The sequence below is a fragment of the Fundulus heteroclitus genome, chromosome 20 (genome assembly GCF_011125445.2).
Source record: "Fundulus heteroclitus isolate FHET01 chromosome 20, MU-UCD_Fhet_4.1, whole genome shotgun sequence".
NCBI classification, from domain to species: Eukaryota; Metazoa; Chordata; class Actinopteri; order Cyprinodontiformes; family Fundulidae; genus Fundulus; species Fundulus heteroclitus.
The window spans coordinates 31,998,460-32,011,832 of NC_046380.1; the positions used below are offsets into that span (position 1 = coordinate 31,998,460).

Below are 13,373 nucleotides of genomic sequence, written 5' to 3' on the forward strand. Positions count from 1 at the left end.
GCTTGTCGCTTCCTGCGAGTCGACTCCGTTGACAAGAGGAGCTACCACCGGATGCTGAGGAGAGAATGTTTGCAGCATTTCTAGCAAAAAAAAAATAAAAAAAATAATAATAACATTTGTGCAATAATTAATTATCAGAATGGAAGACGCAATAGATGCGTTTGTGTTCAAAGGTGTTGCGGAGAGGCTGACCCTCGGAATTACTCGAATACTCGGTTTGTATTGTGTTAGATGCAAATAATATTAGCCATTTATGGTGGGACTACCTTGCAAGAAATATATTACCATTAAAAAACGCTTGTTTGCACCCCCTTTCGCACCAGAGAACATGCCAGGGGTGGTGGATGTGCGTTTCGCAGAGAGGGACCCTGCAGAAAAGAGGAGCCTCCTGTCTTGGGAGCAGGTAAAACACAATTTGCTCCTCCAGGGTGATGTAAAGATTGTCCCTTTTGCCTTTTGTCGTATTAATGTGTCTGCTTGATTATGCCCCCCTCCCTCCAGAAAAACACGTGTATTTTACCAGAGGATTTGCGAGATTTCTATCTGACCACTGATGGATTCACATTAACCTGGAGCGTTAAACTGGACGGTAGGTGGCCTCCTAGCACACACAGGCCCATTTTAATAAAGTAGTTTGTTTCAGCAATACACTTAACAACCATCTTTACACATTGTATGTGTATTCCTGGTCATTTTGAGGATTATGGGTTAACCGGAATTCAGTCCCTGGGAAAATTACAGTATTATGGACCACTTAAATGTATGACCGTGTATTGTAAAGTATTTAAGATAAACACTTGGTATATGTTCGTTTTGCATGAAGTACTCCATCCATGCAGCAGGACCTAGGGGGGGTTTATCAGCATGTGACTCTGCTGAGGTGCTCAGGTTGCTTTGGTAGTGGTCTTCAGCTCATCTGCATTACTGGGTCTGGTGTCTCTTCTTCTTTACGACACTCTGTATATTCTCTATTATGGGGTTTAAGTTGTACAAGGATTTGGGATTTGTTCAGATCATTGTATTTAAATTGCATCAATTAAAAAATAGCTTTTTTATGGACTGATGGCATCTTGTCTTTCAGATGAGTGTGTTCCTTTGGGTTGCATGTTGATCAACAGCGTGGGCAGGCTGTGCCCGCTGCTTCAGCCCGTATCTGTTTTCTCTCTGCCTAACGCGCCCTCGCTGGCTGACCTGGACTGGGAGGAGAGCGGCTCAGAAAGTGGTAAGAGTCCCCTGTCGGATCCGTACACATGCTTCACTCAAAAACTCCAGCGCCCATATTCACAAAGATTCCTAAGGCTGAAAGTAGCTCTCAGTGACATCATTTTAGGATAAATCTCAGAATTTCCTGAAGTCCAAGACTTGTTCTTAGAATTTTACCTCGGTAAGATAAAAGTTATTCACAAAGCATCCCAGGCCTTAAGAGAGCTCTTAAAATAACAAAATGTTGGAAATAGTGAGGAGGACTTTTAGTGGGCCTAAAAGCATCTTAGGCAGAGAAGATGGTGGAAACAGAGAGAGCTGATTGGCTGATCCACCACCTAAACCGTGGAGGAAATAAGCACAAAAACTTTTTTTAACAATCATACAATTAATGATATTCAGATATGATAAACTTTATCATCGTCATAGGGGGAAATTAATGTGTTTCAGCGACCCAACGGGTTTGTAATGTAATTTTATTGTGCAAAGCAGAGAAAAATGCATTGCAGCAATGTAGTTGCGCCGTGATCCAGGAACCAATTTACCTTTAAACACTCCCGGATTCTCCTACCAGCGCTGCTGTCCAGTTTGGTATTTGCCACCTTTTTTCCTCCATTTGATGTCAGTCATTTTGCAAAATACAATCGCTTTATACAAGCAGGCAACCCCAGTAAAATGCTGACAGATGAGCGCACATTAATATCAGACAGATAAAGGACTGGTGGGTAAAAATAAATAAGCTAATCAAATGATGATGAGTATGTAAATAAGGTGTGTTTAAACAATTTGATTGTGTGTAACAATCAATTAATTTTGTTAAGTAACATCATCATATCACACATTTCTTCATCCATCCTTTAATTTCTCTATTTTGATTACTAGGAGCGCATTTGTGGTGTTTTTTCTTTTCTTGTACTATCAACCAATCACAGCTCTTAGAAGACAGCATCACACCTAGCAAAGGGGTTAACCACACCTCATTTTCATATTTTTCGATTACAGGAACAGCATTTTGCTTCCTACATCCATTTACATGTGCTTATTTATACAGGAGGCAGGCTTACGAATGAGCAGTTGAACTGAGAGTGGATATTGGTCCATGATGCATTAATGCCTTTTTTTTGACAGGATTGGAGCCTGCGCAATCTGCCCCTCATTTTGATGCCCGGAGCCGCATTTATGAGCTGGATTCCTGTGGCGGGAATGGAAAAGTGTGTCTGGTTTACAAAAACTGCACTCCAGGTGTTCACATTGAGATAACATCCCTACATGAAGAAGTCATGAATACGGTCAAACATTTTATGTTACATCATGTTGATCTTGCTGTTTTTCAGGGGTTGTCGCACAGCAGAGTGAAATTTGGTTCCTGGACCGCTCGCTGTGCTGGCACTTTTTGACTGCGACATTTACCGCCTACTACAGACTGATGATAACACACCTGGGTCTACCTGAGTGGCAGTATGCCTACACACCGTACGGCCCAAGCCCTCAGGCAAAGGTAGAAAATGGAAGGTGTTAATTTTTTTGTGGCTTAAAGCTTGTCCGTAGTGCTTTTCTCTATCTTATCCACTGTTGAAAACAGATATTTACATACATAACAAAGCAAAACAAATGCTTTAAACCTTTTTCAAAGCCAGAGGTTTACATCCATTTTCTCAGCTTTTGGCAGAATTGCCTTTTGAGCTGTATGCCTTGCTTGTACTTCCACTTCTCACATCCGTTTTTTGGATCTTTGGTCCATTCCTCCTATCAGAACTGGTGTTACTGAGTGAAGGCTGTAGGGCACCTCGTTGACAAAAATGTTTCAGCTCCACCTCTGAATTTTCTATGTGACTTAGATCAAGGGTTTGAAATGACCACACCAAAAAATACGTTTGTGGTCCTTTGACTGGTATACCTAAGGTTATTGTCCATTGCTCCTGTCTTGAGATGTTGCTTCAAGGTTCCCCTGTACCGTTCTTTCTTTATGATTCCATCTATTTTCTGTTCTCCGTGAAGGTGTTGTGTATGTGTAGTTCTGATTTGCAACACTAGGTGTCAGTATTACTTGTTCCTTTAAGCTGCTGCAGACCTCTTTGCATGCGTTTAGATGTAAAGCAGTTAAGGTTGAAACTGATTTTGTTTAGCAATTTAAATAAACTATTTAGGTCTTACCAATCACAAACTGTAATTTAAAGAATGAATACATAATGTCAGGTGATTTGATTTCATAAGTCTAAATTTTATATATTTTTGAAGCAGAGCTCATCTAACATTGTCCAGATCTCAAAGAAGCAGTGAAACAGTCCTTCACCAAGTTGCCTGATTCCCTATTGTTGTGTTTCATTATTATTTTTCAAACCTTACTGATAATAAAACCAAACTAGGTAAACATTTTATACAAGGTGGGAAATCTATTTTAACACATTTTGCAGTAACACATTCTGAAACACATGCGGGGCTAACGCTGATGAATGTTCTTTCTTTATTTTAGTTGTCTTCTCTGATCTTAAAACATTTTGTCACAACCTTTTGTTGAGCCAACATCGTATGTTTATTTTTTTTGTGTGCTTTTTTTATTTGCAGCAGTGGGCGTCCCTCTACCAGCCGCTGATTTTCTGCTGTGAGGTTAGCCAGACGGATTCGGCTGGCGATGTCTTCCTAAACAAGCTGGATCCCACCAAGGCTTTCAAAGGCAAGGCCAAGGCACCACCCCCCAAAAAGAAGCAGTCGACCCAGTGCAGCTCAGGTGGCACTGCTAAGGGGCAAGGCAACATAGGGAGACACAGCGGAACCAAGCGGTGAAATCCATCCAGTCTAAGAGAGACATTTGCTGCCGTGCTGCTTTGCTTCTGTCTGTTTCTCCGCCACATTTTAAAGGAATGATCTGCCATCTTCTGCTTGCCGGACGGTTAAGCTCAGCTCTTTGTAACGAAGCAGCGTGTTGTGACAGATTAGGTAGCATGCATATTCTATAAGCAGGATTTGAATGGCCGAGCTTGTGTTTAATTTGATTTGCAACTTTACCAGAAAACTTATTCTGTCTGAGCTAAGATAGCGTCTCTTAATGGTTTCAAAGTATGCAGAGTTTCATATCAGCATTTATTTATTCTTATTCCTTTGCAAAAAAACACAGAGAAGAAATGTCACCCATCATCAGCTAATATTAGCTGGTTAGCTTCTCAGTCTTTCTTTATGGAACGCAGAATGGCAAAAGGATCTAAAAGGGTGTGCAATAAGAACTTATGTCCCTGTGTTCAGCAGGTATTTACTTTGTCTTTTTCTTTAATTATATGTCTAAAATCAAAATAACTGTAAATAAATGCCATTGTTATAAAGGGCAACAGTCCGCAGGAGCTAGGGAGTTCATCCTGTAACAGACGGGTTGCCGGTTCGAACCCTATGTCTGACCGTCTGTGTCGTTGTGTCCTTGGGCAAGACACTTGACCCCCTGTGCTGTCGATGGTCAGAAGGCCTGGTGGCGCCGACTGTTTGGCGGCTCCACTTCTGTCCGTCTGTATCAGAGCAGCTGTGGATGCAGTGTAGCTTATCACCATCAGCGTGTGAGTGAGTGAAGGGATGAATGACTGAATCTAGTGTGAAGCACTTTGGGGGTCGTCAGGACTTTATAAAGCGCTATACAAGTACAAGCCATTTACATTTTTACCAATTAAAAGCGATATGTTCATATTTTAGATCAAATAATTGATTGTTGCTTTTATGTTTGGAATAAAATTGCTATTTATTACTCTATACTTTGGTTGTAAATGTCTATGTAAGTATATTGATATCCGTGCCTGAGGTTGTCATACTCTGAGAATTTCACACCGGCTGAGGCCTAATCTGAGCTCCTTTAAGTTAGTATTTCGACGTTTCGCACCTTATTCAATCAGTAACACATCTTTATTTTAAATATTTGAATGCATCATCTTTCTTACTGCAAGAAATCAAAAAAGGATGCACTTTAGGGTCATGAAGTGAGGTAAGTATCCGCTGGTAATTCCAAAACTTTGCCATCAAGGTTCCCAGGTCTTTCCGTTTTGGCCGGACCTACTTGTGTTTCAGATTTTGTGTTCATTTTGTTGAGTAAAGTATTGCTGAACAAAATGAACACAATCTGAGACCTAAAATAAACAAAAACAGAATAAAATTAATGCAGAACGACAAACTATCACACAATTTACCAGTATCTTCTTTAATATATACTGCTCAAAGAAATAAAGGGAAGACTTAAACAACACAGTGTAACTCCAAGTCAGTCCCACTTCTGTGAAATCAAACTGTCCACTTAAGAAGCAACACAGATTGACAGTCAGTTTCAGCTACTGTTGTTCAAATGGAATAAAGGAGTGGTTCTGCAGGTGGTGACCACAGACCACTTCTCAGTTCCTGTGCTTATGGCTGATGTTTTGGTCCCTGTTGAATGCTGGTGGTGCTTTCACTCTATGGTAGCATGAGACGGAGTCTACAACCCACACAAGGGGCTCAGGTAGTGCAGCTCATCCAGGATGGCACATCAATGTGAGCCGTGGCAAGAAGGTTTGCTGTGTTTGTCAGCGTAGTGTCCAGAGCTTGGAGGTGCTACCAGGAGACAGGCCAGTACATCAGGAGACGTGGAGGAGGCCGTATGAGGGCAACAACCCTGCAGCAGGACCACTACCTCCACCTTTGTGCAAGGAGCAACAGGAGGAGCAGCCAGAGCCCTGCAACATGACCTCCAGCAGGCCAGATGTGCCGGTGTCTGCTCAAAGGATCGGAAACAGACTCCATGAGGTTGGTATGAGGGCCCGAAGTCCACAGGTGGAGGTTCTGCTTACAGCCCAACACAGTGCAGGATGTTTGGCTTTTGCCAGAGAACACCAAAAATGGATAAATTCACCACTGGCACTTTGTGCTCTGCACAGATGAAAGCAGCTTCACACTGAGCACATGTGACAGTCTGGAGACGCCCTGGAGAACATTATGCTGACTGCAACATCCTCCAGCAGGACCGGTTTGGCAGTGGGTCAATAGTGGTGTGTGGGGTGGCATTTCTTTGGGGGGCCTCACAGTCCTCCATGTGCTCGCCAGAGGTAGTCTGAATGTTATTAGGTACAGAGATGAGATCCTCAGACCCATTGTGAGACCATATGCTGGTGTGTTTGGCCCTGGGTTCCTCCTGATGCATGACCATGCTAGACTTCATGTGGCTGGAGTGTGTCAGCAGTTCCTATAAGACCAAGGCATTGTTGCTATAGAGTAGACTGTCTGTTCCCCACACCTAAATCCAGTTGAGCACATCTGGGTCATCATGTCTCGTTCCATCCACCAACGCCACGTTACACCACAGATTGTCCAGGAGGTGGCAGATGCATTAGTCCAGGTCTGGAAGGAGATCCCACAGAAGATCATCTGCCATCTCATCAGGAGCGTTGTAGGGAGGTCCTACAGGCACATGGAGGCTACACACTCCACTGAGCCTCATTTTGACTTGTTTTAAGGACATTCTATCAAAGGTGGATCTGCCTGTATGTTTTTCCACTTCCAGACCTCCATTAGTGAATAAATTTGATTTACATTAATACTTTTTGTGTGATCATGTTGTCAATATAAATAAGAATATTTCATTAATTCAGATCTAGGATGTGTTATTTTAGTGTTCCCTTTATTTTTTTGAGCAGCGTATAAAGAAAATCACCTAATTTATTGGACGTGGAATGAAATCTAATCATGTGACGCAATTTTAGTTTTATGCAGATGCATTGTTTGTCAAACCTTACTATATGTAAAAAAAAAAATATTTTCAGATGTAAGAGACCCTGACCCGTTCCTCAATCACATTACGTTTTGTCAAAAGAGTACAATTAAAATGTGCCGTCAAAATAACGCCTTATTTCTCATGGTTAAGTGTTTTGCTAAATTATAGATTGATCTGTTTTTAACTTCTTAATGCTGTGAAAGCCATTATGCTTCAAACTAAATGTTGTGTCCAATTTAATTACATATATCTTTCTAAAGATTTTACATGATAAAAATTTTAGAGTTTATTGTGTTTCTGATCACTGTTTGGACCTGATAAACCTGATATAGCTGTAAGGGTTCTCCTGTCAGATATTATTTATCCAAGCCAGAAAATTGTTTTTCTTCACAGTAGATTATGTGCAAAATTCAAAAATTTCCTTTAAACCACTGAGAGTATTGAGAGTATTTCCAAAATGTATGGTTGTTACATGGTCCTTTCTAAATATTCTGTGTCAGGCACCTGGTTTTCCCATTTGGAAAAAAAAAAAACACACACAAAAGGTCTAAATGTTAGCCACGAAATAGTGAATGGGCAAAAATGACGATCAGCCCATGTGAATGCCTTTGCATGTGTGCGCTTATAAAGACTTTTATTCTACCAATCAACAAAGCCCCAGAAAAAGGTTACTGTCCATATTATCACTACTGCAGGCTATGTATCAAACGTCCTAAATTCCAAACATGTTTACGAGCACTGCAGCTTTTTATGCTTTTTATATGTGAATATATTACAGCATTTCAATGCATCTTCTTCTGTCTGTCACACATAATATCAAACCAAACCTGATCAGACACCAAGAATCAAGGTTTTGTCTCTAGACTGCATTGGGCTGATGGAAATGTATGCATGTATGAACTTATTTGGGTCCTTGTGCTGCTGCCCTTTGAACGCTGTCAGGGAGCGGGCTCCGGCTGCTTCTATTTGTTTTCAAAAGTTGTTTTCTTCTTGTTTACCCCGACATTTCAGGAAAGACGCCAGGCCCAGATCACTCCTGTATCGATTTCTTGGCCTTACAGTAGTCATGTCTTCAAGTCTTGCTTAAGCTGCTATTCCCAACGTGAGATTAAAAAAATGTCAAAACATTACAAAACACAATTTTTTTTTCTTTACACGTCTGTGTCGCATAGAAACGTCTATGATCTTTGTTTGAAATATTTAAATTTCTGTATGGTTTAAAATTACCATTGATAAGCGAGCAGTAAAAAAAAAAAAATCACAGGTTGATCTAATTGTTTATGAGTATGACTATGTATAGCAGCTTTAGTTATCGCTCCAGGGATGTTTCACCCACATGCTCAGATCTTCACAGCTGTACAAGCTCCTAGTTTAGTTGTTTCCATTTGTGTCAGGTTTCACACATACATCAGAGCAGATGTTTCGCTCTTTCTTCAGCGGGAGAGACTCCTCCTCACTGGGCTCCCTATCCCGTCCAGCGAAGAGGGGGTGGTGCATTTCTACAAATGCCTTGTACAACCCTGCTCCCAGCACTCCTCCAATGGGAGTAGCTACTAGAGGGACCCACCACCACCCATGTCCAGACCTACAAAGAGAATGACACCAATTTCAAAAGGGTTAGGGGACTAAAACAAAGGACAGACGTTATCCAACAGTTTGACTGACCCATATCTCAAAAACCCCTTCTGTTTACCTGAACACTTCCCATCCCCAGCCTGCAATGGCAGTGAAGACCCTTGGTGCGATGTCTCGGGTGGGGTTGATAGCATAACCACTGTTGCTGCCCAAAGAAAGGCCAATGAGAACCACCAGGAGACCCACAGCAATGGGTTCAGCCCCCCTGGCTGCTGGTTTGTTCTTTTGGTCAGATAGAGCCATCAGGCACAGCAGCAGCATGGCTGTGCCAAACACCTGGCACACAAGGCAAAAACAAAAATGATGCCACCACTTTCCTCACTGTGAACATTAAAGGGTTATTGCAAAGAACTGTATGGTTATTTAGATGTGCATCGAGCGTCTAATTAAAACTGCATACACATTTAATGCTGAACTTCAGAATGGTTATTGCTTTAGAGCAAAATTATCACTGCAAATACGCAATTATGAAAAATACTGACAAACGGGATACTGCCTCCTTCACCATAGAGGATGCTGCACTCAACAAAAAAAAGTCTCAAATGGAAAATTTTCTACGGCTGAAGCAGTCGAGCAGAAAGGGTTGCCACCTTCCCAGGTCTGGGATGCGTGTGTTCTGGTGTCTTGCAAAACTTTTTAGACCCCATAAACTTTTTCACCTTTTGTCAGTTCACAACCGCAAGCCTAATATAAGGAAGCACGTAGAAGGAAAATGATGCGTGGTTTAAGTTTTTTCTTTTTTTGCCATGCATCAGGAAGACTAATAAACACAGCAGACAGGTCAGCGAGGACATTGTGGAGAGGTTTAAAGACAGTTTAGGTCATAAAACCATATCTCAAGGTTTAGACATGGTGCACTGTTTAATAATCTGCCATCTGAGAATTAAAACAGTATGGCCAACCATTTCAGTGCTTCAGTGTAATTGTTTAGATCAGAGCAAATTCATGTGTTATAATGGCCTAGTCAAAGTCCAGACCAGAAATCCAACTTAGAATCAGTGACTAGACTTGAGAAATCATGCTCTCCATCCATTCTGACTGAGACTGAGGCGTCTGTCAGAGTCTGTAGATTTGCAAAGCTGGGAAGGACAAATTCCCCAAAACCTACAGCTGTAACCAGAGTAAAATGGCTCTGCAAAGCCTTCACTCAGGGAGCTAGCAGTTTAGTGTCTGCTAGCTTAACCTTTTTGAAACAATACAAAAAGAAAGATTTAAAACAAACATTTTGTATAACCAAAGAAAATCTCAGTTTCATGATATATTTTGAGGTTGTTTTTTTAAGCACAATTCATAAAGCAGGTCATTGCAATTTCTGTATATTTACACTTACCCGCACCCAATCCTATTAGCTGACGGGAATATGGAAAAAAAGTGAGGGTGTTTGCAGAACAGTTCAAGAAAGAAAAGAGATGAATGCAATCAAAAAGGGATGTGCACTTGTAAATTTGAGTTTCGTGGCTACCTGGTCAACAAAGCCACCAATCAAGGACAGGTATGGTGCCGGATATGTGGCAAAGATCCCAGCTGTGGCCCTTTCACCACTTACAGTCAGGTTTCCCCCACAATAGTCATAAATGGCCTCTGAAGGGAAATTTGCATAACATTTGACTTCAACCTACCAAAAATAACACTCATACTAAAGCTGGTGTATATTAACAGTAGACTTACCGTAGTAAATAGCATAAATTGTTGCTGCTGCAAGAAACGAACCGCAAAGCTGTACGAAAATATACAAGGGCAGCCTCTTCCACTGTAGGCGGCCAAAAACACACATAGTGAAGGAGACTGCTCCGTTCATATGAGCTCCTGGGAGGAAGGAAAAAGAAGTGTAAGAATGATGTTATCTACACATGGACACCAAAGCCTTTGAAGTCATTATAACAGCTGTTTTGTATTACCAGAGACATTTCCTCCAACATGAACCCCCATTGCGACAGCCAGCCCAAAGCCAAGGTTGATGCTAAGGTACTGTCCGAATACTCCTTGACCGGTCACGACCTGGGCCACAGAACCAAGACCTAATGCCTGTGCACATAGGAATAATCAGGATTATTTTTTTATTCATCTTTAAAAAATAAATAAATGAGTTTGAGTGAAAGTTAAGTTTTCTTCAACAACATCATGTTTGAGTCTGTAAAGATTACTGATGATGTTCTGCTGTTTTGTCGATTTTCATTGTTGTGGGAAAACATTTCATTAATCTCCTTAATTATCAAGAAAGAGATCTGTGATTTTCATTCACGTTACAATTTAATAAATTCTTATAAGAAGTGGGACATGTATCCCAGAAGCGGGTTTGGTCCGTTCCAATAAAAACGAGAAAACTTTGGCCGTTTAACCGTCTTGCTCTCCAAAGAAGATGGCCCCACTTCTCAGAGCCTCTCGCTCTCTAAGTCAACACAAAGTCGACCGTGACTCAGCAGCTGCTGTGCCAAACAAGTTCATAACACCATAACACAACACCTCAATGCAATAGGCTTAAACCATTCAGTCAACCTTAAAGATGTCGGAGTTAGCTTTGACTTTACTTTGTCTTTTTGGCTTAGTTTAAAGAAGACATATGGAATATCCCCTTTTTTTAGCCTTTATTTTAATCATTGTGCATTTGGAGATATCTTTATATTCTGTTTGTGTCATATTTTTCAAGCTGTTCAGTTTTTTCTGTTTTCTGGGGGGGGGGGGGGGGGGGTTAACAATTACGTCACACTATTTGCTGCGGAACTGCTAAAGAAAGTCACGGAGGTTATTTCTCAGACCGATTTTTTTTTCAGTCCAAGCTGAAGAATGCCAGAGCTAAAAGTGGGTAAATCAAAATGTTTTTTTCACCGTCGTCCAGCATACGAAGATGGCCGAACGGCGCCAGGTGGAATGAAACAGATGATCGCAGAGTCACCGGAGAACTTCTGAAGCTGGCATCCTGGGGAGTTGATGGTCGGCAGCAGCGTAGATGGTTAACAGGAAAGGTGTCAGCACAGTTTGCTGTGGGCCCCCATACTGCAGGCCAGCCTGTCAGAGACACAGCCCCATGTCCTCACATTCTGCTGGCAGCCAGTGAGGTAGTCCAGGAGAAGGTGAAAAAAAAAACATTTCTGGAGGCTCTACTGGAAACTATGCTGAGGGAAAAGCTTGAAGCTGTGGGTGGTGCTGGAGCTTGAGCAGAGGCCTTGTTCCCTTGCAGGGCGCACTCCTGCACCTGATAGCCTTCAGAGCGGGTTATATTTTACTCAGACAGCTTTAGAAAAATAAACTGATGTCCATCGGTTTTACCTAACTAGTGTCAAAATATGCTAGTTATTGTATTTTACTAACATCTGTGAAGCACCTGTGTTTTTGGGCACTGCAAAAACGGAACAAAGATTAAGTAAAATTTTCTTAAAATGAGTGTATCTGTCCTTGATTTGATCAGGTAAATAAGCCAATGGAATAAGAGTTTTGCATTTAAAATAGGAACAACTCATCTCCATCATCTTATTTCAAGTGCAGTATGTCTAATTGTCTTATTTTAGGGGTCAAAATGTCAAAAATCTTATTTACCTGCTCAAATCTAGGACAAAAACACACATTTTAAGAACATTTTACTTGTTTTTAGGTCCATTTTTGCAGTGGGGGCGTTTTAACGTGTGACAGGTGTTGTAAAGTTCAACCTTACTTCGTTACTTTATGGTTCATTTTAACTTTGAACTCTGCGAAAAACACTGCCCAATGAGAAAATAGCTGACACTGACAAACAGCAGGAAACAGTAAAAGCCGGATTCTCACGACAAAATGTGATAAGTATTTAGGTCAAAGGTGCGTTAGCCTTTTTTTTATTTGCTTTGTCTGTACCCTGTCCCTTAAACCGTTATCAGGATGTGTCTCTTCACTGTGTGGTCCTTCTAATTTCTCCCCGTGTTTTAGCTATCGGGTTATTGTAACCTCTTACAGATAACACGTGCCTTTTGAAACGCTTTCCGTGTTGCCGGCAGCCTGACCATCGCTCTCGTGACACAGCATTTCCTGGTTCACCCACCGGCGACCACCAATCCCCACTCGCTACCCTTGTGACACGGGGGGGGGGAAATGCTTGTTTGTGTGCATTAAAGAGTTGGAGCAGGTTATCGGGGTAAAGAGCATGTTATTAATGATTAATGGCATAGGGTCGCTACTTATAAGCAGCCAAGTCATATTTCTAGACACATAGGACAGTTAGTGACAGAAGAGCTCTGTGTAAGTATATACAGTATACCGTTATGCATATCTGTTCTTACCATCATCACATATGTTGAAAGGAATTCAGCGAGTCCCACTCGTGAGAGTTCACTCCTCAGCCAAACTTTGGGTCGTTTTAGCTCCACTGCGCTCCGCTGGGAGACCCCCAGTTCCACTGACTCTACAAAGTCCTTCATTTTCTTTTCCTTTTTGCGCCTTTCCTTTGGCAGAGGTTCAGATTCCTGTGAAAAATGGATACAGTTCCATGCCAAACAGGAGGGGGAAAAAAAACAAAGCTGAACTGTTTCCTCTTCTCCTGCTTCCCTTTTCTCTCACTCTCTGTTTGTGTGATGTAGTGAGTGTGCGCGCGTGTGGGTGTCTGTCTGCCTCCCACTGTCTCGCTAACCCATTGGGTTTGTCCACAATTTATAGCCCTGATCCACCCCCACCTTCTGACGGATTTACTCAAAACCCACCGTCAGATCCTCCATTACCATCTGACCAATGAGGAAAATCAGTTCGCTGTGCTCAACAAGCCCATGAGAAGGACCTTGAAAGCCCAAACAAAACATCTTAACTAAAATCCATTGTGGGCCTTCACAAAACTGAGTCCACATTTTTGCTGCAATAT

General features: G+C 41.7%; 2 protein-coding genes across 2 annotated transcripts; one reads left to right on the forward strand and one right to left on the reverse strand.

The window, feature by feature from the left end:
* The first annotated feature begins 7 nt into the window (after positions 1 to 7).
* tpgs2 (tubulin polyglutamylase complex subunit 2) lies at positions 8 to 4,615 on the forward strand. The gene is made up of 7 exons (XM_012870749.3): positions 8 to 215; positions 324 to 403; positions 502 to 589; positions 1,082 to 1,222; positions 2,332 to 2,445; positions 2,538 to 2,701; positions 3,769 to 4,615. The coding sequence occupies exons 1-7, from the start codon at positions 140 to 142 to the stop codon at positions 3,985 to 3,987; spliced, it is 882 nt and encodes a 293-aa protein (XP_012726203.1). The 5' UTR covers positions 8 to 139; the 3' UTR covers positions 3,988 to 4,615.
* Positions 4,616 to 8,069: 3,454 nt separating this feature from the next.
* Positions 8,070 to 13,136, reverse strand: aqp7 (aquaporin 7). The gene is made up of 6 exons (XM_012870750.3): positions 12,802 to 13,136; positions 10,453 to 10,579; positions 10,223 to 10,360; positions 10,017 to 10,135; positions 8,613 to 8,830; positions 8,070 to 8,504 (listed from the first exon to the last, which is right to left on the reverse strand). Exons 1-6 carry the CDS (start codon positions 12,937 to 12,939, stop codon positions 8,291 to 8,293), a joined length of 954 nt encoding a protein of 317 aa, XP_012726204.3. The 5' UTR covers positions 12,940 to 13,136; the 3' UTR covers positions 8,070 to 8,290.
* Between the last annotated feature and the right edge of the window lie 237 nt (positions 13,137 to 13,373).

Bases quoted from the DNA above. Each gene is read 5' to 3' on its own strand.
- aqp7 (XM_012870750.3), bottom strand. From the start codon at position 12,939: ATGAAGGACTTTGTAGAGTCAGTGGAACTGGGGGTCTCCCAGCGGAGC. The intron at 10,580-12,801 runs GTAAGAACAGAT...CTATGTGCACAG, and splicing joins TTTCAACATATGTGATGATG to GCATTAGGTCTTGGTTCTGT. The intron at 10,361-10,452 runs GTAATACAAAAC...CCTTCCTCCCAG, and splicing joins TGTTGGAGGAAATGTCTCTG to GAGCTCATATGAACGGAGCA.
- tpgs2 (XM_012870749.3), top strand. From the start codon at position 140: ATGGAAGACGCAATAGATGCGTTTGTGTTCAAAGGTGTTGCGGAGAGG. The intron at 1,223-2,331 runs GTAAGAGTCCCC...TTTTTTTGACAG, and splicing joins GGAGAGCGGCTCAGAAAGTG to GATTGGAGCCTGCGCAATCT. The intron at 2,702-3,768 runs GTAGAAAATGGA...TTTTATTTGCAG, and splicing joins GCCCAAGCCCTCAGGCAAAG to CAGTGGGCGTCCCTCTACCA.